Source organism: Patiria miniata, unplaced genomic scaffold (assembly GCF_015706575.1).
Source record: "Patiria miniata isolate m_02_andy unplaced genomic scaffold, ASM1570657v1 HiC_scaffold_7, whole genome shotgun sequence".
Taxonomy (NCBI): Eukaryota; Metazoa; Echinodermata; class Asteroidea; order Valvatida; family Asterinidae; genus Patiria; species Patiria miniata.
Genome location: NW_024037074.1, coordinates 13,409,999 through 13,433,800, shown reverse-complemented (window position 1 = coordinate 13,433,800; position 23,802 = coordinate 13,409,999). Strand labels below are relative to the sequence as shown.

Below are 23,802 nucleotides of genomic sequence, written 5' to 3'. Positions count from 1 at the left end.
CACCCAAGGTGTCTGTGACATCACCGGGTCAGGTGGATGTGACCCTGGGGTCGTTGTGATGGACACTGCCACTTGAAGACTGCATTCAGTGCCTAAATACACGGATCAATGTGCTGGCCTTCCGAGGTTTCAGGCTGGCCCGAGGCAATGGTTGAAGGATCATGGAGGAAGGAACACAAACCGTTCCTTCCTCCATGAAGGGACTCAGAGGTTGCCACATGCACCTCAATAATTCGTTTAAAAGAAAGGATTAGGAACTAGGGATATAATTTCTCCTGTATTGAAGAATTCAAGCCATTTGGGGGGGGGGACACGCTTTGGTTAAAAAAAAAGTGGGGTGGTGGGGTAGCTATCGGGAGGGGGGTGTTCAGCAGGCATATGCTACTTTTTAAATGCTACATAACAAAGTTCGTGCCATGCATGTACGTATTTGTAAACCTCGAATTTCATTTAAAAAGCCAGCCCACCTACATCCCTGAACTCCCCCCCCCCCCCCTTTTATTTGTTAAATTGGGTGGGAGAACCGGACAGAAAGACACTTTTGCGTCTTTGCGATCACCAAAGTTGGTTAAAAATTAAGAGAGATTTTGGTTATTACTGAAATTTAATACATTTCCATTTATTCATTGGTACAAAAATATTATTTTTCACTTGGGTCTTGTGCATTGAAGATATCAAACAGGCATGGGCAAATTCTTATTCTTATCTCTTTGACTTGATGAGAAATTTAAATGAGTTCTTAAGGAGCAAATAAACTTCGATAATTAGTGGCAAAACTTGCAGCACAGCCATTCGTGAAAATTTAGGCCGTGTGCATGCTCGACCAGGTCTATTTTTAGTAACAACTGCCAATTAATACAATCAAGACATGTCATTGGTCAAGGTATAAATTCATTCAAAAGAAAGAAGCAAACTCTATAGAACTTAACATCAAGGCGTCTCGGAGGCATCAGTCGCAGGTCAAAGTTGTTGACATGTTGACCGTATTAACCTCGACGAACAACACAATATCCATATGAACAATGTCCATATGACAATAAAAACTGTTTCCACAATTCTATTCTTTCATTTTCATTCTCTACAGAAACATTTTGTTTGATTCCAATGGAGCCAATGACCCGATCAGGCTGGGTCAATCCGGCGGTTGGTTTTGAATTTGACCCGAGGGATTTGAAATTGAGAACGATGAATGAACTTGTCCGCGTGAAATAAGACCACGAAATGTCGACCATTGTCCACAAATGTCCAGTCTTGGACAATGACCGGAGGAGGCTTGAACATTTCGCAATTGTCGCCAAGAATTTTGCAATTTTCATTGTAGAAATACTTGATCTTCAACAGGTTTCTGGCGTTTTATATTTTAACATATCTTGCCCAATAAACAAAGAAAGTTCTAAATTTATTTAAGAAATTAGGATTGTAATTATGATCAAATTAATCTGACTTTTTGTTGGTCATTTATTTGTGGAACTGTAAAGATTACTTCACATTATATATGCCTCCTAAAAGTTTTAAACGCGTTTATGAGTGATTTAGTCATAGTATTGCTAGAAGAAAAAAATAGCTTTTGATTAAGTGGCAGTAAAAAATTTCTTTACCGTTGGCGATCGAAAAAAAAATCAAAACCTTTTCCTTGCATGATGTTATAGTTTCAGGGTGAGCGTCGAAGTATTGAATACGCAAGTCGTAATAATTTACTTCCTTTGATTTATGTATTCAAAATATTTGACAGAATGGGGAGTCTACAAAATAAATGTCTTGTCAACTTTTAAAATTGTCAGTGTACAAAAAAAACTGTGGTAAAGAAATAAATGTTTCAAGTTTTAATATCCGAAGAAAATAACATTGTACATGTATATACAATCATAATTACAAATGAAACCAAAGTTTCACTAACAAATTGACATCTGAACCTCAGTTCAATGGTGATACGTTTCTGTCTTATTTCCATTGTCGTTTTGAAGAAAAAAAACAATTCGATCGATAGAAGATGAGTCTTGTAGGCCAAGGTAAGGGATATTGTGATGTCGTCTTGAAGTCATGGTCGATTGATTTCTGGCCTCCCTGACCGTGACAACTGAGGAACAACGAAAATCTTGATTTTGTTCAGTCGACCCTGAAGACTTGTTGACAAGATAAACTGACCACTTCCTTGACTCGAATAAACAACAGAGGAGGACACTTGAAGAGGCAGGACAAGGCGGCAAACCTTCACTGATTCTTTTTCTTATTCATAAAGCCACAACGCCTATTGGTTGGGAGAAGTTTCCTTTGTTGCGTCATTAACAACATTATGCTCATTCAAGGGCCATTTTGGACCAATCATTTTCAGCCGTTACATGCGCGCACAAACTATTAGAGGCTATTTTCCGTACGCCTTTTTACAGGCAAACAATAAGATTTGGATTGTGTTTGAACTGGAAGGTCACTAAACAATGTGAACTCCGTACGCAGGCTGGGGAGACTATTGACCGGGCATGAAAAGAATGGTCATTTTTAGTGGCGAAAGAAAACAGGGAAAAAGTGGTCTGGCCGAAGTGTGACCCGAGAATTAGCGAGTTTGATTGTCACCCCACCGGGGGCAAATTTCCTGTCCTGGAAACAAAAGAGGTACCCGAGGAGAAACCTTGGTGGACTTGACCATGCATGCATGATCAGGGCTGTCTTTCCTTTGCGCCAACAAGCAACAAGGGCTGAGGCAACCCATTGTGCCCCGGCTCTATATAAACCACCGTCTCGTTATCAGTGAGGCATTAAGATTACTGAGCTGGCGATCAACAAACACCTGTTAAAAAACCAAAGCAACATTTGCATGAGATAAATAAATTTGAAGTTGTGGACTTGCTGTTTACGCGGAGGTTGTGAGAGTACAGAGGAAATTGAGTGGACACACAAGAGCACTCGACCGTCTGTTTCTGCTTTTGAACCGTCTGGATTTGCTGCATTATAGGAAAATTTAACTGAAATATTTGGTCGTTAATTAGTCCATAACTGCTGCAATTAACACTGCATCTGTGTTCAAGATGGGTTGTTTTTCTCTCCTATTTTACGCCCTGATTCTAAAGATGACGGCGATGCAAATCGCCGGACAGGAGATTGGCTGGTTCACCCAGACTCCGCTAGACGCTGCTTTACTAGAAGGTGACTCAGTGGTCCTGAAATGCCAGTTGGATATCAGAAGGATCGTGGAACACGGCGAGTACAAAGTCACCTGGTCCAAAAACGAGAAGAAACTGAACTTCACCGACCCGGAACACTCGCATTACTGGCTGACCGGCGACCCCCACTCGGCCCAGTACTACCTCCTCATCTCGCAGGCAGATTTAGCCGACTCGGGTGTCTTCTCCTGCGCCGTGTTTGAGAACATCGGCACGGATGCTGGGGCCGATTTGTGGATCATGCACGCCGTGACGACGGCTATGGTGCAGGTCGTCGTGCGGCCGTCTCCCCCGGAGTGCCGCAAGACCGACCTGGACGTCCCAGCCAACCGGACCCGCCCGGACATCAACTACGAGGGCGATCTGATCGAGCTGGCCTGTACAGGATACCTCAGCCATCCCTCCTTCACCCTCACGATGACCTGGAAGGGCCAGGTCATCACCGCAGGTGACGGAGCGTGGATCCACATCGACGAAGATCAAGTCCAAGAGCAGGCCTACCGCGTCACGGCAGACTACCAAGACAACGGTGCCTCATTCCAGTGCACCCTCACCTCCACCGAATTGGACTACAATGAAACCTGCGAGATGGTCGCCCTAAACATCCTCCACGAACCCAAGCTGTTCTTCGTCTCAGACCGGAGTGAGGTGCACCAGGGTGAGTCTCTGACCGTCTCCTGCTTATCCGTCAGCAACCCCTCCCAAGTCTTCTTCAGTTGGCACACGGAACCCGCCCAGACAGTTTCTTACCGATCAGGGAGACAAGTCTTACAAATCCCCAGCGTCTTATCCGACACAGGTTTTCTGAACATCACCTGTGTTGTGACTAACGATCACGGGGTGTCTATTTTATCCACACTGGTACCCGTCCTCCCTAACACCACCGAGCCCGTACCAACCCAACCCGAAGTGCCCATCCCACCTGAGCCTATCGTGCACACAACCCCCGAGGAATCAACTCAAGCTCCGCCCACCAATCCCTCCACTTCAGCTCCAACAACTCAACCTGGAGTGGAACCTGTCACCAAACCCGACAAAACTACTACCAAGACGCCCACCAAAGAAACCACGCCATCTAAAGACAATCAAGGCTTGTACAACCACCACAGCACCATGAGCACCCCAGTCATCGCAGTTCTCGCCATCCTCCCAGTCATCATCATCGCAATCCTCATCCTCATCTTCGTCTTCCTCTACAAGACGGTGAAACTCAGCACCAAGCGACGAGACGACGAGATACGCGTGGTCTACCGCGACGGGGCCAGCACGGTCATCGACAGACGCACCCACGGCATACGCGGTAACTTGAACGTGACCGTGGAACCTGCTGCCGTCAATGAGGGCGCAGTTGTGCCAACGGACGGCATGGAGCCTGGTGCGTACAGCATGCCTCCACCTTACACCAAGGGAGAGCTACCAAGTGTGTTGGACACCACAAGCGTGGCTGCAGGCGGTCAAGATGCTCTGTACTTCGACGAGATCGAGAAGGGAGACAGTCACACGTACGTTGACGTGAAGCTCTAAGAAAGAAACTGGAGTTGGAGCTCGTGGTCTGGAGAGAGCTGGGGGTGATGGTTAAATAGGTACCAATTAGGATTTTTATTTAACGGGAAGAAGACTGAAAGAGCTGAGAGGCAGTTCAACGAAATTTCAAGTCGACAATTTGTTGTGTTTAACTGATTTAGTACTCAGAAAGCTGATAATATAACAGTAACTTGTCGATTGGTGCTTTACACAATGCAATGTCCATGCGCTGAAATTGTTTTGAAGTTCAAAGTTTTCTTTTAAACTAACATTATGTACATACATCAGGTGAAGTAGAACAACCACAGGACACAGGACTCATGAATTAATTTATCTAACAGCCATTTCGTGTTAGAATGACTGAATCTGTGGTTTATAGAATTTTAATGATATAAAGTGGATGTGGAATTGAAAATGGTAGTGTAATCATTATGAAATCAAACAACTCATTCATATTTATTTAGTTTTGGAGATTTTGTTTGCGTAACTATCGAAAATTTTCGTGAAACAAAACAACTTGCTTCAGAATAATCCCCTGCATGGTTCAAAACAGCTGGAACAAATTGAACAGTAGAAAATGCGCATTTGATTCAAATTGTATTCTTATATCACGATTTGCAATGTTATTAATGATTCAGGTCATTTATAATACATGTAATTGAACTTATATTTAACTGAAATCTTTGTTGATTGTAGAACACTAGCTGATTCTGTGATCACGTGTAAATAGTACATAATTATGTATGCTGTATTATTTTCAGCAGGCCAAAATGTTCAAGCGAGAGGCTGAGAACAGTACAAATTTGGGATGTGGTTTTAAAGAGTTGGCGTTTTTATATGTTTTGTTTTAAAAACGTTTAACTTACTCCGTGATATGAATGGAATTCATCCTCAAACAACTCGTTTACTAGCAGTCTGCAAGTAGTTGCAAGTTCATGTAATTTAACTCATGTATATTTTATTTACATTGTTCGTATTTATCGTTGAGCAAATTATACTCGTACATGTCAACCTGATTCAGTGTATAATCCTTAATGATTTTCTCAATCATTGGCACAAAAATAAAGCATTATACATGTACTGCACTTTAATGATGTTGGCGTTAACTTTGTTATTGGATACAAAAATTAAAAAAGTCTACACCAAATCCATCAAAAAACAGATATAAACTTATCCGGCGACCATAATTAGAAAGTTGTGTTTAATAACCCGTGAAGACGGCCAAGGTCTACTGTTTATTCGTTAGTTTGATCATTGTTGTCAGGTCACAATTTGTAAACAAAAAATTAATAATAATAATCCGACGACCCGAAGAAAATCCATCCAATTTTCCAAATAACAATGAGGTGATTTTGTTTTTAAAGAAACAAGTTATGTTTATTCATTTGCTGTTGTTCGCACTTAGGGCATTTTGCGAAGAGAAAAATCGAATGATAATCTTTCTAGGGGCAGGTCAAATGAAATGACAAATCGGGTTTTTCTTAAAGAGGTAGAGTTTGACCCTTCCGTTCACAGACTAAAAAGCAACTTCAATAGTATTTTGTGGGGAAAAGTTCACATCACCGGTTAATCTTTCTTCAGGGCAGGTTAAATGAGATGGGACAATGCATGTGTTTTATTTTCGTTCCGCGGTACAGCATAACATTGTGTACAATTGAAATAACCTCGCTCCCATGCATACACAATGGATTGGGTACAAGGTTCTTTAGTGGTTGGGGTTAAAATTGGACGGATCAAACAAAAAAATCAAAAGCTTTATTAAAATTGAGAAAAACAAACTTTTGGTTTTGTGAACAAACACTTTTCAGCAAAGCTGCAGGGAACAGTTGGTAGGGCAAGGGCGCCAGTAGTCTATGGAATAAGGTTGCAGACAAGCGTCTATGATATTCGCGAATATTCGCGATCAATTATGCAAAACATATCTGCGTCTTGATCTCCTGATCCTGACCATTCAGCGGGCGCCTTCTATCGGGTCCTGCGTAACCCGTTATTGTATTACAAAAACATGGCAGACAAACTGACCAATCAACACTTTAGTCCACATTTCTGATCGAAATGACGTATCAGTTTGTACAGTCGACTCCGATTGGCTGGAACGCGGGGTCGCATAAAATTTGCATGCAATGATATATCAGGCGTTCGTGGTGTGGCTCTGCACACATGAATGCCTGATCCTCAAACTATATGGCGCCAGATGCCAGTTACCGAGGTATCACAGCAGTTAAAAGTACTGCATGAGGAAGACGATGGCATGTTTAACCTTGGGATATAACTGTGGCTTTTTTTATTATTATTACATGAATAACGGCGAAAGGGGAAGGGGGATAAAATGAGCTTTAAAGTGCCCCCTCCCCTCCAGGAAATTAGGCCGCATATGAGGCCGCAAATGAGGCCCCAAATGAGGCACTTTCCAGCCATTTTTACGGGCAAATGTTGACTGCTAGGTCGTCTGATCAATTGTGTGCATCCGGGCATTACAACTCTTTCCAGTCTCAATAAAGCTCATGCGAGTCGTATATACAACACTCGCGAGCAACTCATGCAGGACTACAATTCGGTCACAGGAAAACGGTAAAAAGCGTCCACGACCCAGAACATCGACTTCCGTAAAGCGTTCAGGATTCTCTAGCTCACGCCTTATTTAATTTAACTGTTAATCATTTTCACCACCATCTTACAACATACAATTCAGTGGCGCATGTATTGACTGTGTCAACGTTTGTCCGCGCCCAGGAAGTACACGTATGCGTGGGCTCCGTGCGCCAACAAGAGGGCGCTGTTTTAACCTCTTTTGAGAGCCCCGCCCGTGGAGTGGACGGGACGCAACGCGTGTGCATACCATAGTGGTCAATAAACAATCTAAAAACCACAAACATAAAGCCATGATATAAAAAACACATGAGCCAAACGTTTTTTCTTATCTTCAATTTTTATCAACAGATTAGGTGGAGCTGGTCAACTTTGGGTGGTCTTAAAACTATCAACAAAGGTAGGAAACAGGATTTTTTTCTTTCTCTTTGTGCAAATAATATTTTGTTGAAAGTGTATGGCATTGGATGACATCGTGTGAAATCCTTTTGTAGTTTATGCCAATTCTGTTTTAATTCGATACAAGCATATGTTACTTGAAGTCAAAGTAAATCTAATTTTTGCGCCGTTTATTTTATAAGAGTTGGCGTTGTTGGGCATGCAACCGTGGAGCTATGACGTAATTACAGGGCTCAATATAAAGCTCAGGGATTTGGCCCATTTTGCTGATTCATTCAAAATTGCAAAAGCAGAAAAGTCACGATTTATAAAATGTCACGGTCATGGCATTGATTCTGCTCATTGAATGCCGAGGGGTGCAAAAACTTGCTCATCATTTTAACTCTAAAATGCTGAGTCACCGTTACACAGCACGTTTTATTCTGTAGCACTGTGGGATGAAAATTTGTGTCAATAGAGGGATTTTACTTTAATTTGTTTACCAGTAAACATAGACGTTTATCTAATCTCATCAGTCACTGTGAAAGCATCATTAAAGGGGCCCAGTATTTTGTATAGGGGGTTTTTCTTTTAATCTATATCATGCAAAACAATTGGGAGGGTTCCCTTTTGATTTGGACTCTGCGAGGTTTGGAAAGAAAAACTAATTCATTTTTAGCTCCAAAGTCCAAACGCTGAGTCATGCTTAGTCAGCACTTTATTTGTGCATGCATTCTACAGTGCAAACTGTCTGCATTCTTTTCCACATAACTTAATGAGAATTAAGTACAAAACACGTTACATATAAATCAGGACTGATGCAAATTGTCCTCGGGTTAGCTGATTTCCTTTTCTTTTACTGGTCATGTACGTATGCCATTAAAAATGGAAAACACCACAGAGTCTTGTAAAGCTGGGAATTTACTCCTTTTTTGGGGGGGGTGACTTAGTGATCCCAGTTGTAGGAGAGTTGTATGCCTGATAGATAATGTTATTATTGATTTATTAATTAACTAAAATTAACATTTCGTTAATTCACCTCATTACAGCAGACATGAAGATGATTAAACTTTCCCCTACTCATTGACAATTTGCTTGCACTGAATTTATGGGATGTAATTTGCGTGGAGATTGGTTGGTTCGAGTCCCACCCGAGTCCCTTGGACTCTTGGAGGCTTGGACAACACTGAGTGTACAGTGTTTATGCAACAAATCGGTGATGGGCAAAACAATAATTATAGGCCTATTAGTTGTACTGTACGTTTTACTTCAATGAGTGTTTAAACCACACGACCCGCAAATCCCGTAGGCCTACCGGTACTGAGTTTGCTTACCAGTAATCCAATTACGGAAGGCACTGTCTTTGCGAACGAACTCTCCCTTAAGATTAGTAGTATCCTTCTTCCCGGTGTTAGTCGTGGTTGCAGACATGTCGGTTGAATGAGTAAGACGAGGAGCAGACGACAGGGAAAACGGAAGACCGGCCGATTTGAACAGCAGACAACCTTTTGAAAATGATGAAATGAACGGGGCCTTATTGCAGCCGATCAGCACAAAATTCGCCGCAAAAGCCTTGCGAATCACATTCATTAAAGACTAATATTTTTGAACACGTTTGTATTGAACGATTATATGTTTTGAACTCGTCGTCTGTGAACTCCGATGTCGACACAAATAAAAACAAAACGGGAAGAATTTGTGCTATCAGTCGGGTACGCTGTTTTTACAGCATCGCTTGCGTTTCGAGAAGTCGGGGTTTCAATTTCAACCACTGCAGAGCGCCCTCAAGTGTCTGTTATGGACATCCCATAGAGATTTTGTGCTTAGACTGGGTAAGCGCAGACTGAATTTTCTGTTAAAGTGCTAGCGCCGTTACCACAGAATGGTGATCGAAAGTTTGGAATTCTGTGGTTAATATTAGCAGCGCCATGAAATAATTGGGCCCGAGGTGACATATATATTCGTTCACGTGACATGTTTCATGCATGCGCATGTTTCAAAAATGAGCTAGTCCTATGAAACTCAGGAAAGTTTGAGATCTCAATTAAAACTTCAAATGAAACCTTTTCCAACTGCGCCGGAGATGCGATTGAAGCCACGTTAATAATTAAATTTAAAGGTTTCTAGTATGCGATTTTTCAGTTTCCATAAATTGGAATGCTAGTAACAATATTTACAAAAGCCTTTTCCGAGGGGGATTTTGTAAATCAATGTACATGTACCAAAAATAATTTTTAAAACTCCGACTTTTACACGCTAATAAGTTTCCTAATCGGGGGTCCGTAAGCGCGCCACCAGGGGTAAACATTCAGGCTATATTAAACCTCATCACGGGCACACAGCACGGCAGCCCCCATGGAGAAATTGATGAAGATGCTTTTGTGGCCTTATGCGCGCGTGGAGTTAATTGTTTCGATTGGTCAAAACTCATCAGTAACGACGAAATTGGTCTGCCGCCTTGCGTGCGCCCCACTGAGCTACAGTCGATTCCAAATCATTCCTGCTGAGCTGTTGTGCTCGATTTGTTCAGTGCTGAAGTAAGTGCGCCTATCCTCAAGCCCCGCCCAATAGTATATTTGACCAATCACAGCCCCGATTAATGTCTGACACGCGTGCTGCATGCAAAGTCTGACATAGTTGTGTTTGTTTGAAACACAGCATGTTTTTTTTTTAACTATGTAGTACCGCAACCTGCAGATTCCGTATTATTGACTACATTTTAGAAATGCGAGCATGTTATACCACTTGAAAGGTTACCCATTGCTCAGTGTGAATTTATACTTCATAATTTCTTTAATTAACATTTTATGTTTGTTATTTAGTACCTTAGCTATTAAACGACCATTGACAAAAGCTGACCATCGTTGAAAAAAAGATACGAAAATTCCGCTTTTCTTGAAAATGACAAAACAACATGCAGGTACCATGTTTTCACAGGATGCTTGAGACTATTATTTTATACTTACCGTCAAGTATAATTATATAAGGTATTGCCTAAATCATTGGTTGTTTCGTTTGTCGATGTTTGCAGATGTTGTATATTACCTTAATTTAAGGTCGCGGAATATGCTAGCAATTTGGTTCTGCTGTAGTAAGCCCCCCCCCCCCCTCCCCGCTATTCATTAATTTACCAAATAGTGCCACTAATTGGGATGTAGAAAAACAATTTAAAAAAAAACCCTGAAGAAGCCCTATTGCCGTTCTAACCGAGAGAGTCATATACCAAAAAAAATAAGACTTCAGAAAATATAGAACGCGACTCGCTTTTTTTTATCATGCGCAAAAGGGGTTCTTTTTATCAGAAGGGTAAAAAATACGTCATGGTTACGTAACGAGAGTATAGTATAAAAAGCATTGCTACAAAGATCTGCGAGTCCACTTTGGTCTAAAACGTAATACCAAACAGGTCCTGTCTTTCAGTTGATAGGTAGAGGTATACGGTTGGTACGAAATGGCGGCTCTAGAAAGCAATCCATCTTGGATCGAATGTGTGTCCACCAACAGCTCAACTCTTGTAGTCAATGGCACACTCACGGTGGACGATGGAGGGCGCGTTAACCACGGGCGCTGGCTCATGATCGTTGTGGCGATTGGTTTGCTGGCTAATTTCGCCTTCTTACTCGTTGTGGCTCGGTGTGAATCCATGCGTAACGTCACCAATGTCTACCTGGCCAATCTGGCTATTGCTGACATCATCGTCTTGATTGTGTGCGCAATTCCCCTCGTGAGCGACACGTCGCCTTTCTCAACCAAAATCTCGGGGTGTGTCTTTTTGGTCTTTGCGACGACGCCGTACTATTCGAGTATGTCAATCGTGTCTCTGGTCGCCTGGGGTCGATTTTGTGCCATCTGTAAGCCGATCAAGCACAGGGCAACATCGAGCGTAAAGCAAAGCATGAGACTAGTTGCTGCAGCTTGGCTCAGTAGCCTCGTTTACTGCGTTGTCGTGTATTTGGAGCGCATCATCACTTCAGAGAAATGTGAGGTGTATGGCGTAACATCACCCAACAATCCTCTTATCGAGAGCTGCAACAAGACACACGGGTTCAATCCTTCCCCATCTCTGAGTGACGTCTTCAAAGTCCTACCCTTCGTCTTGTGTCTCTCCATGAATTGTTGGCTGTACGCGCGCATCGTCAAAACCCTCAGAAATCGATTTGTGCATCGCATGAATCGCCCCAACCAGCAGGTACCGGAGTGGATCAGGAAGATCCACCAATCACGGGTCCGTATCACCAGGATGCTTGCTCTCAACAGCTTCATTTTCCTCCTCTGCAACACGCCTAGGTGTGTGACCACAATCAGTGGTTACATCCACGACACCCTGGGGGAGCCTCGCTGGGACGCGGACCAGAAGGTCCAAATGTTCTCCAGCATGCTCCTCCTCGTCAACTCCAGTATAAACCCTCTCATCTACAACTTGACCAACAAGCAGTACAGACAGGCTTTCCGTCAGGTCTTCCTGCCGTCTTGTCGCTCAGCGTCTCGGCCAAGTCAGACAACGCCCACCGTTTTCCACCTGCAGATTTCTTCTGACTGATCAGACTATCATACACGACTCGAGTCTGTCTGTCGTATTGACGTATTAATACGCAAAACTATACCTTTCGTTAGTGCACGCATCCGTTAGCGTTGTAGTCTTTGTGATATTCTAGCACATTATTGACATTTGAATGAGAGATAAAACGAACAAACTCCACCCATGTTTAGTTAAAATGTTGGTTAAATTTTTGCCGCCCGACAATGATTATTGGAGTCTTTTTTTTGTGAGCTAGAGGCGCGAAAGCAACCCAAAAATAAATACCTTTTTATGTTTGCGCAAACGCCACTGTAAGGGAGCATTTTCGTTCAAAATAATTAAACATACAAATTGAAATTTTGTGAGAAGAAAAAATCGAATTCGTTAAAAAGAGTATGCACGAATAAGGTGTAAACTGGCCAGAATATGATGCAATAGAAACCGAATTAGGTTTAAATTTATAGATTTTATTAACTGCTTCCATATTTTTCGTTAACTGATGCCACTAAATTTGAGGTAGCTAGATGGGGTACATGTAGCCTCCAAAACGGATCCCTTGAAAAGAAAAAAAATGTAGGTCAAATAGCATGATGCCACGAGTAGCGACACTTCGTGGATGCATAACAGCGCAGTTTGACACTCTGTGCTTACGTTGCGATGGCAACAACATTCCTATCAATAAACCTTGGTAATTGGAACAGCGCAATATATTAACTGAACAAGCCCGTCTTTTGAGAATCTTTTTCGAGCTGTTAAACACGAAGCTTTGTAAAAACATGGTCTTTATGGGTTCAACGGGGTTTGACAAATGCGACATCCTGTACATAGGGGTATATACAGTTTTCATTTGCGATTTCTGAAATTGGAGAAAATGTCACAGAGTGTGCAAGGTGCAGTTGAAATTTCTGAGAGCTGTGGCTTTCGTTTTTAATGATAGTGCCTCAAAATTATCCTAAGTGATTGATTGTGTCTCTCAGAATCATTGTTTAAGACTTTTCATTTGGATGATGATGTAGATAATCAGAAGCCTATACAGCAAGAAAGAAATGAGGTTTATCGGTTTTCTGGTACTGTTATTGGTATCCGTCAGTTTGTCGTCTGACGGCGGTGTAGCTGCTCTCTGCAGCTCACCTTACTGCCCGCCACCCTGGCGTGCTTTCCAGGGGCACTGCTACCTGTGGGTGGACAAACCAATGTCCTGGATGGATGCTGAGCGTTACTGCCAGATGCTGTCCCATCCGGGGAAGATGGTCCACCTTGCGTCCATCCACAGCGAAGAGGAGGATGAATTCATCAAAATGTACGTCAGGAAATCGTCGGCCAGCCCCACGCCAACTCCGTACTGGATTGGCTGCAGTGACATCGAACAGGAGGGTCATTTCCGGTGGAGTGATGGATCTGACGTGTCCTACGAGGGCTGGTGGCCAGGGGAACCAAATAACGTAGGAGAGGAAGACTGCACCGAGAACCTATTTCAGTTTAGCGGCAAATGGAATGATGTGCGGTGCATGAATGAAAACAATTTTGTCTGCAAACGCTAGATATTATACAGGGTGAGTAAACAAAAAAAAAACGAAACCAAAATGGCCGGGACCAATTTTTAATGAAGTTTTGCCTGTAGCACTTTCAAAATCTAGGATATGAAAGCCCAGTCAATGAGCTTTCTTTTAGTTCAAGAATCATTCAAATCACTCGATCATGTACTTTTCCCGTTATGGAATTTTGAACACAAATAACGTTGTAAAGTTCTGTCCGCGGATCACATAAAAAGGTAAGTGTTCTTTCAGCAAAACGAAAACAATTCACATGCATCCCTATGAGAATTGTTTTTGTTTTGCTGAAAGAACACTTACTATTTTGTGATCCGTGGACAAACCTTTAAAACGGTGTTAGTGTTCAAAAACCCGTAACTTGAAAAGTACATGAGTTTCGAATGAATTCGTGTACTAAAAGAAAGCTTAATGACTGGGCTTTCATATCCTAGATTTCGAAAGCGCTACAGGCAAAACTTCATTCAAAAATTGGTCCTGCCATTTAGGTTTCGTTTTTTTTCACTCGCCCTGTATGTTCTTTATGATAGATGTCATCGGCTATTAAACCAACTTTTATGACTTCAACTTTTCAACAACAAAAAAGAGCTCTCGCGTCATTAACAGTTTCAAAAACTCAAACCGAAGCTCGTCTGCGACTTAATAATGATTTCACAAATTTAAAATTCATACGGATTTTTGTGTTTTAGAGATTTGCAGATTGTGGTCTTACATGGCTGCAAAATTCTTGTCTCCTCATGTTTTAGTACAGGGTCCCAAGAAGAACAATTCTCTGACAACTGGGCCTACCAATGTAAAATAAACAGTATAAATATAACGGTATAATTGAGTATGACCATGTCATATTTTTGAGAAGAAAAAAAAACTGTGTATAAACTCAACTGTACACTTGGAAATTTGTTTGTGGTAAAAATAATTAACTAAATTTATGTTCAATTTATTTCTGTATTATCATTCTCTGTTTCATTGTGTTTTAGGCGCCTTACAATTTGCTTAGTGTCTCACTTTGTGTATTTTCTGCGCTTAACGCATGTTTATTGGTAGTCGATATAATTTTTATGCAGACTTAACTTGCAGTGGAATTGGACTATTTTATTCATTTTGACCGAGCGTACTAACCGCGATAAAAGTGTTTGGTATTTTTGGCGTGAACTGACATCTTCAACATGAATGCTGTGAAGTAATCTCAATCTTTATTAAAAAACAGATCAACTTTTATGAGTGGTTAACAGATCTGGTAAAAGTTCGATGTAAATTTGACATTGTGTAAAAAGTGGTTTTAGTGGTTATCGTGGAATTTTGTTGAAAACTTTTTAACGCATGTCGTACTTATAGTTAATCTTTGATTGTTTGTCATCGACACTTTTCGTGTTAAAAAAAATCACAAGTTGTTGTAATAAATATCATTAGATTTAATTGAATGTAGTTCGTCTTATGCTTAAACAAATTGACCACCCCCCCCCCCCCCCCCAAGGACGATGACTAGAGTAGGCTAGTCGAAACGTTGAGACCAAAGACAAGTTCTTTCAGAACTAAGAAGGAGCGTTCTTATCAGAACTAAAAACGTCTTAGCAAAAGTTGATAATAAGCAGGACAAGTTCTTATCAGAACTATTACTACTGAGCGACATTACCACATGGTGTTACCGCAGACCGAAAGGATACCCCCCCCCCCCCCATTTCGGCCTCTTCCACCCCCTCCCCTTACTTGACACAGACGACTCTTAATACCAGCCTTCGTGATCGTTGCTGCGATGCAGCCCCCTTCCTTACAAAGAATCACTAATTTGCCCTTCGTTCGTATGAGTGGGGCTCATTATTGATACAAATAATTTTAATGATTATTTTCATTTACGTGACTCATCTTCGACTCGACTTAGCCTTCAACATTTGGAAGATGAAGGGCGCCCTCTAGCGCAGTAACCATTTAAACATGGCGGCCTCCATGATCTGACTTTTTTGCTTAAAAAACGTTCGCGTTTATTTCATAGGTTTTGTGAATTTTTCTCGTTGTACGCAGCCAGTTGAAAACCAGTGAGAAGTATGAATGCAAAGAAGAACATAGAAGTGAATTCGTCGTCGGTAAGAATGACTTCCGAGTGATTACCCATGCACTTAGCCCCAAACATAGGCCACACATCCACATGTACAAAAACGTGTCGCACTTTGCCAAATTTTGATTTTCACATTTGGCTTAGTTTGTAGGGTTTTTTTGCTTTAGAGGCATACTCACCCTCTTTATAGGCTTATCAGAAAGTGCTGCCTTTTTCAGATGTATATTTTTCGTGAAATTTCCAGATTCATTTTTACACGTTTGCGTATCAAAATTTCAACATGAAATTTCACAAAAATTAGACATCTGAAAAAGACAACACTTTCTGACTAGCCTTTTAAAGGGGGTGAGTATGCTTCTAAAGCAAAAAAATCCTACAAACTAAGTCTAAATGTGAAAATCAAAATTTGGCAAAGTGCGACACGTTTTTGTACATGTGGATGTGTGGCGGCTGGCCTACATGTATGTTTACGGAGGCAGTCCAGTAAATAGGCCACATTTATGGGGCTACCATGTACTGTGCCAGTCCAAAAACAAATGAAAAAGAAATGATTTTGGACGCAAACATCACTCAGGAATTTTTTTCCTTTTAATTCCAAACATTAACCTCAAAGTCCTACAATTGAGTTCTGTACTGTAGTCAGATATCATGTTGTTGATCGAAAGAAATAGTGATAATGGTTGGTTTGCTTTCCTGTCGTCCCCCCCCCCCCCCACCCCAGCTTGTTGATCTGAAGGCGGAGCTCTTTCGCAAGCAGGAGGCGTTTCGAAGGGAAAAACAGCAGCAGAATTCCACCACAGTCAAGTCCAAACCTGTCCCCAAGGTAAGAGTAGAAATCATTGGAATTGAAGTCAAATTTGGTTTTCTACACTACAGTGGGCATTTGATGGCAAAACTTTTTAGGTTGTATTTTATTATTAGAACACCTTTCTTTTTTTACGAGTTCTGTTAAAAACTGACTGCAGGCTACAGCAGTCAGCTGCTTTGGTGAGTCTTAACCTTATATATGAATTGGCTAAAGATAACGATTACTGTATTTTGAGCAAATGACATAACGACGTCATATTTCTGGGTACGAATACCAGAAAAATTACATTCATAGAAGCAGTTTACAACCCTTCCTTAAATCTAAAAATTAGGGATCATAAAAATGTAATTTTGAATTGTAGCAGTATGTAAACTTAAGTCATACACATATCTGTTTCAACCTAAAAAAATTATGGCATTGTTTTACATGAGGCATGATCATTCCTGCAAAAATAAGGGTCACTTTAAATTATTCGTTTAGAATTCACATCCGTTTACATGATTTTGAAGGATGTTGACTCATTGAGGTTTCTTCATTCAAATCTTGACTCTGGCTTTAACATTCCTCTTGCTTTGTAAATATGGACCATATTTAACATCACAGAAACAAACCATATGGTCTAAGAAGAATGCCGGGGTGCAGGCACGAGCAGAGAAAGACAAAAGTCTGTCTGTTGAGGAGGAGAACCAACTCGACAAATCAAGGTAAATATTGTCAATAATATGTCGCATTTTTATTTTTCAGATTTTTATGTATTATGTTTCTGCCGAAATTGTATGTAATTTCTGCCTAAATTTTTATGTAATGTCATGCTCTCTTTTGGTGCATTGGAATTGAAAAGTTTAATCATTTAACAACTGTATTTGAAATAAAAGTGTGTAGCTTTCCTGTTACTGTTTTTTTTTCTCATAGGTATTGTTGAATAGATCCTTGGCGTGCCAACCATCTTTGAGGCCTCTGCTTTTGTTCATTCATCGTTTCTGAATTAAGATAACAAAAAAAAATCTCCAAGATGTCTCCTAAATACAATCGGCCTATACAGTTCCTTTTTTTTTCCAAGCTAAAATATGAAACGTGTTAGTTAATGTATATTTTTCAGGGCAGCTCTTGAGGCCAAGTCTAAGCTGTATGAGCAGATGTCACAGAGAGCTATACTGTCAGCAGGTAAAAATAACCTCCATTATGGTCTAGTTCCCTGATTTACGTACTGCTTTTCCTATGGGTCAAAGTTGGACCAAGTCAAGTTACCAGTCTGTTATATGATTGCAATTGCATTGGTTGACTAAAGTTTAAGTAATAACAGGTTTTCTGAAAAGTAATTGCTTACATTCACAACCTAATACACTTTTGTGGTGTCCCATTTATGATGGGTGTCAAAACCGTTTCAAGTCACGCATGAATCAGTTGGCAAGCTAACTGTCATTTTATGAAAGAAAAAGAAGCATTTTTAATTTGTCAAAGACTCAATATTCCAACAGTAAGTAGTCATCAATTTACTGTGTTTAGCAATATCTTTGTCACAAAAAGTGTCACCCTGATTGGGGCATTTTGTACGAGCTTTTATCAAAACAAACGAACCCTTGATCTTGTCTTCAGATGATGATGTGTCAGAACACTTCTTGGTGGACTTTGAGAAGAAGGCCATCGATGATCTTCGTGAGGAGAAGAAACGTCTTGAGGATAAGGAGGATGAAGGGACGGAGTATGAGGCGGGAGCCACAGACATCCCTGGCCCTGTCCAACCCGAGGAGGAATGGTACGTCAACTCATTGCTTAGGAGCTAAACATAACGCCCTGTCACACTTATAGCGTCATCAACCATTTATTGAAAAAAGAGAGATATTTTTGACTTCTTTGGCCCAACATTTTTTGACACAGATTTGCTTTTCAAGAACAGATGAAATTGGCTGGGCCATGAAATTGGGCCCTGGTCAGGAACTGAGAGCTGAAAGGCTCCTCCCATGTAGAAATTCGATAATAATAATAATTGTGCTTATATAGCGCTTTACATCGTATCAACGATCTCATAGCGCTTTACAATTATTACCCTGTTCATCAGGCCATGGGACCACGCGGCAGCCGATATCAGCGCTCAATCGGTCCTCGACCCTCACAGGTACCCATTTATACTCCTGGGTGGAGAGAGACAATTGTAGTTAACTGTCTTGCCCAAGGGCACAAACACCATGTTTCTGGCAGGATTCAAACTCATGCACCTTCGTACATGAGTCAAACACTGTAACCACTGGACCATGGCATTCTATAAATAGATACATTTTTGATAAAGATGACCAGCCAGTGTACAAACCAGTATTATTGTGAGCCTGATACTTTGCTAACACCTTCTATTCAATATTATGACTGTGTCCTGTTGTAATTGGATTGTAGGGTGGACTACGTTGACACTCTTGGACGCTCCAGACGCTGCATGAGGAAAGACCTCCCAGAGCTAATCAACATGGACAAACGTCTCAACCCACACGCCTTCAAGTAAGCTGAGAACCTTTACTAACATGATTGTTTTCTTTGTCTTTTTGGTATTAAAGGTATTTTTTTTGATACCTTGTTTTTGGGATATTAAGAGATACTTTTACTGAGACATATGAAGTAGACTATTTAACAGAAAGGACCTACTGAAAGGGCTGTCGAGCACAACAGTTAGCTTAGCACAGAAAATATCTACTGAACAAAACCGGATACCAGGCAAAATGTCATGTGTTCTGTACTGCTTGTCACTGATTCACATCTGATTTTTGCTTAGAAAATAAATTTGCTGAGCTTTTTTATGTGATTTGCAGAGACAAGGAAGAGAAGAAAGCGTCCGAGGAATCACTGCCGGACCTCCTGTCTAACGACATGTACCGGGAGATGATGCGCAAGAAATGGGAGGAGCAAGAGGAGGAATTGAGGAGGCGGGGACCGGGCGAGGTCCACTACCAGAACGTCAGGTTTGATGGTACGTTGGTTGGTCGTTCTGTCAGTTTATTTATGTGGATTCAGTCTCAGTTGGGGCTGTATCTGGTTACAGTAATACATGTGCAAACTAAAGTTTAAGCATAGTTTGACTAACTTCACTGAAACGTAAGATGGTTGGGCTACTGTAGTTGACTACAGTGGAATCTGGATAAGTCAAACCTCAGGGCAATTGGCTCAAATTTTGAGTTAAGCAGAGTTTGAGTTATCCAATGGATTTTCTTTTCAACAACAATTGACGGATATAAGTTTTTACTTTGAGTTAGAAGGGTTTTTGAGTTAACAGGTTTGACTTTATTTCACCAGACCACGGTCAAGTAGGTCAAGTCAGAATCCAGAAATGTCGGGTCAGGTCAGGGTGGGTTAGATATGGTCAAATCAGGTTGGCAAGGTCAGAAAGGTTTGAGGTCACCTTGATATTGTGTTACATCTGCCTGACAAACTAGTCTTATTAAGGACTGGGATCTTACTTATATGTTTTATGGAAGACCATGGTTTTCAGCCTGGAAGGTTGGAGATAAACAAAAATCGAATCTATTTTTATCATAGTCAAGTCCATCCCTTTAAAAATCTCTCGTGTTTTAAAAGCGTCCCCTAATCTTCTGATTCACCAGAGGTCAGAGAAATGGGCGTGGGCTACTTTGACTTCTCCAAGGATGAGACGGAGAGGCAGAAGCAGATGGAGATGCTTAAGCATCTTAGAGACGAGACCCTGGACCAGAGGACCAAGAGCCAACAGCTGAAAGCCAAGAGGAAAGCCGCGCTGCAGGCACGACTGGAGAAAGTCAAGCAGAGGAAACGTCTCAAGGGAGAGCTGGTGGAGGAGGAGGAGGAGCAGAAAGATGAGGTGACGGAGGTGGATGAAGAAGAGGAGGCGGAGCTAAGACGGAAGGAGGAGGAAGCCAAACGCGTGGCAGAGAGGGTGAAAGCTGCTCCGGCCCGGCCATGGGATATTGGAAAAGGTAGGCATTCTATAAAACAAAGCTTGGAGTTCGACACAGGTTTGCCGTTGAGTCCATCACAGTTCCTGACAAGTCAATCACAAGTCAATCACAAGTCAATCACAAGTCAATCACAAGTCAATCACAAGTCAATCACAAGTCAATCACAAGTCCTCCAGTCCCAAGTCAAATCACAAGCTATTCAATTGAATCGAGACAAAAGGATTCCTGTAATTTTTCATCTCCTGTTTCTTGTGACTGGACTTATTTTCAGTTATTCAACCACTTTCAAATTTTGTCTTTTTTTCTTTTTCCTTTTTTTCTTCTTTTGGCAATCAACAGAAGAATGTCAGTGGGAACGTGTCAAGAAGCAAGTGAGATCAGAGCGCCCTCAAGAGTTTGCTCCTTGTTACGACGGAAAGGCATCAACGACCAAAGCTAACGCTAGTACCTCGAGAAACTACGAATTTGCCCCGTCTGCCAGTTATGGCAGTAGCAACCAACGGTCGCAGGAGTTTGCTCCTCCTCCAGATTATGGATCGAGCAAGAACACATGGACCAGAAGGAGTGATCATACCTTCAAAGACAATAGAGGGGCGATGTCATCAGGCAGATTGTACGATGGAGCAGCATCCAGTGGTCAAATACAGACAGAGAGCAGGACTAATGAACCGGAGCCCAAGGCTGTCGATGATGACACCATAACACAGGGCTTGTCATTCTTCAGACAGAATGCCAAAAAGTGAGCAGAGAAATGAACATTAATTCTGTTCCCCCCCCCCCCCCACCCAAATAAAAAAAATCATTCAAAATCCAAAGACCCCTCACAATAACAGGAAAATTACACCTGTGTATTCAACGCCCCCCTTGGATTTTGAAACACCTTGGAGAGCTATAGAGTCCAATTATCACACTTATTCAAGTTTCCATGGCAACCGTGTCAAACATCTCTTTCAAATCAAAGCATATCATGGTTGATTTTGCAAATATTGTTTGTATTTACAAGTATTTTGTTTCCCTTTTGGCACAATTGATGACTACTTTTACAAACAAATTTTATCTGCAAAGAATGATTGGTCCTAATCCCCTCAATATTTTCAGAAATGATGAATGTCATAATAACATTTGAAAGTTTGAATTTAATTATTCAGAAATTTCAATCAAATAATTTGTATTGATATTCTGGTTGTTTTTTGTTATGTTTCTTTAATTTTCAAATTTGTTTTGTTTTATTTCTATTTCTTAAACCAATGACATTAATTGCCTGAACCAATTAAACAATTGTGTATGTTGCTGAAAATTAAAGACAGTGCTGATTGAAGATGAAAGACGCTAGTCGTTGATATTTGCCCAAATTATTGAAGTTAAAATAATCACTAAAGATGTTTGAAAAAATTTCTGGGTCATTTCCAGAAAAGTCAATTTTTGACCGAAATTTTATAAAAAGGCTAACCCCTCGCATTTTTGAAAAAAATTAAATTGCTTGAAACCTGCATAGAAGATGCCTGATGGCCCTAAGAAGAACACATTCCCAAAATTTCTCGTGCCAGATGTGGCGTTCAAAGAAATATGGCGTGCACAAACTTTTAAATTGAATTAAAAAAATGTTAATATTTCTCCATAAATCCTTTATACTTGCCAGAATCTCTCCAATAATCACTTTTCAAGTATGAAAGTATGTTTATTATGCCTTCTAAAGTGTTTCTGAGTTGTTCCCTGAAAAGTAGATTTTTGACCCAAATTTGCTAAAAATAAAAAGGCTAACCCCTTGCAATTTTTCAAATTTGGCCCAAAAATTAAATTGCTTGAAAATTGCTACCAAAATTTCTCTTGCCAGGTGTGCCATTCAAAGGAAATATGGCATGCAAAAATTGTAAATTAAATGAAAAAAAATGCTAATATTTCTCCATAATTCCTTTATACTTGCCCAAATCTCTTCAATAATCTCATTTCGAGTATGAAAGTTTGTTCATCATTCCTCCTAAAGTGTTTCTGGGATGTTTCCAGAAAAGTCAATTTTTGACCAAAATTTGATTAAAAAGTAAGGCTAACCCCTTGCATTTTTTTTCAATTTTGGCCAAAAAATGAAATTGCTTAAAAATTGCTAGGAAGATGCCTGAGGGCCCTAAGAACACATTCCCAAAATTTCTGGTGCCATATGTTGTGTTTAAAGGAAATATGGCATGCAAAAATGGTCAAAATTAATTTCTTTTTTATTTTTTCAAAAAATCTTTTATATTTGCCAAATTTTCAAAATTATCAATTTATAACAATGGAAATATGCTTATCATGCCTCCTAAAGTGTTCCTAGGTTGTTTCCAGAAAAGTCAATTTTTGACCCAAATTTGATAAAAAAGTAAGGCTAACCCCTTACATTTTTTTTTTCAATTTTGGCCAAAAAATGAAATTGCTTGAAAATTGCTAGGAAGATACCTGAGGGCCCTTAGAACACATTCTCAAAATTTCTGGTGCCATATGTGGTGTTTAAAGGAAATATGGTGTCCACAAAATTGGTAAAAATTAATTTCTTTCACATTTTTTATTGTCATAAATCCCTTGTATTTGCCCGAATTTTCAAAATTATCACTTTAGAATGATATAAATATGCTAACCATGCTTCCAAAAGTGTTTCTAGGTTGTTTCCAGAAAAGTCAATTTTTGACCAAAATTTGATTAAAAAGTAAGGCTAACCCCTTACATTTTTTTTTCAATTTTGGCCAAAAAATGAAATTGCTTGAAAATTGCTAGGAAGATACCTGAGGGCCCTTAGAACACATTCTCAAAATTTCTGGTGCCATATGTGGTGTTTAAAGGAAATATGGTGTCCACAAAATTGGTAAAAATTAATTTCTTTCACATTTTTTATTGTCATAAATCCCTTGTATTTGCCCGAATTTTCAAAATTATCACTTTAGAATGATATAAATATGCTAACCATGCTTCCAAAAGTGTTTCTAGGTTGTTTCCAGAAAAGTCAATTTTTGACCCAAATTTGATAAAAAAGTAAGGCTAACCCCTTACATTTTTTTTCAATTTTGGCCAAAAAAAGAAATTGCTTGAAAATTGCTTGGAAGATGCCTGAGGGCCCTTAGAACACATTCTCAAAATTGTTGGTGCCATATGTGATGTTTAAAGGAAATATGGTGTCCTCAAAATTGGTAAAAATTAATTTCTTTCACATTTTTTATCGTCATAAATCCTTTGTATTTGCCCGATTTTTCAAAATTATCACTTTAGAATGATATAAATATGCTAACCATGCTTCCAAAAGTGTTTCTAGGTTGTTTCCAGAAAAGTCAATTTTTGACC

The 23,802-nt window shown here is 40.4% G+C and overlaps 4 protein-coding genes across 4 annotated transcripts; all 4 read left to right on the top strand.

The window, feature by feature from the left end:
• The first annotated feature begins 2,425 nt into the window (after positions 1 to 2,425).
• Positions 2,426 to 4,795, top strand: LOC119746234. Its single transcript, XM_038223057.1, has one exon. It carries the CDS (start codon positions 3,024 to 3,026, stop codon positions 4,680 to 4,682), a length of 1,659 nt encoding a protein of 552 aa, XP_038078985.1. The 5' UTR covers positions 2,426 to 3,023; the 3' UTR covers positions 4,683 to 4,795.
• Positions 4,796 to 10,941: 6,146 nt separating this feature from the next.
• LOC119746049 (thyrotropin-releasing hormone receptor-like) lies at positions 10,942 to 13,001 on the top strand. The gene has a single exon (XM_038222814.1). It carries the CDS (start codon positions 11,101 to 11,103, stop codon positions 12,187 to 12,189), a length of 1,089 nt encoding a protein of 362 aa, XP_038078742.1. The 5' UTR covers positions 10,942 to 11,100; the 3' UTR covers positions 12,190 to 13,001.
• A 2-nt stretch (positions 13,002 to 13,003) lies between these two features.
• On the top strand, positions 13,004 to 13,725 carry LOC119746050 (echinoidin-like). The gene has a single exon (XM_038222815.1). It carries the CDS (start codon positions 13,215 to 13,217, stop codon positions 13,707 to 13,709), a length of 495 nt encoding a protein of 164 aa, XP_038078743.1. The 5' UTR covers positions 13,004 to 13,214; the 3' UTR covers positions 13,710 to 13,725.
• A 1,894-nt stretch (positions 13,726 to 15,619) lies between these two features.
• LOC119746048 (coiled-coil domain-containing protein 174-like) lies at positions 15,620 to 21,823 on the top strand. The gene is made up of 9 exons (XM_038222813.1): positions 15,620 to 15,799; positions 16,493 to 16,594; positions 17,183 to 17,283; positions 17,679 to 17,743; positions 18,176 to 18,335; positions 18,968 to 19,069; positions 19,378 to 19,535; positions 20,167 to 20,514; positions 20,836 to 21,823. The coding sequence occupies exons 1-9, from the start codon at positions 15,761 to 15,763 to the stop codon at positions 21,237 to 21,239; spliced, it is 1,479 nt and encodes a 492-aa protein (XP_038078741.1). The 5' UTR covers positions 15,620 to 15,760; the 3' UTR covers positions 21,240 to 21,823.
• Positions 21,824 to 23,802: the final 1,979 nt, after the last annotated feature.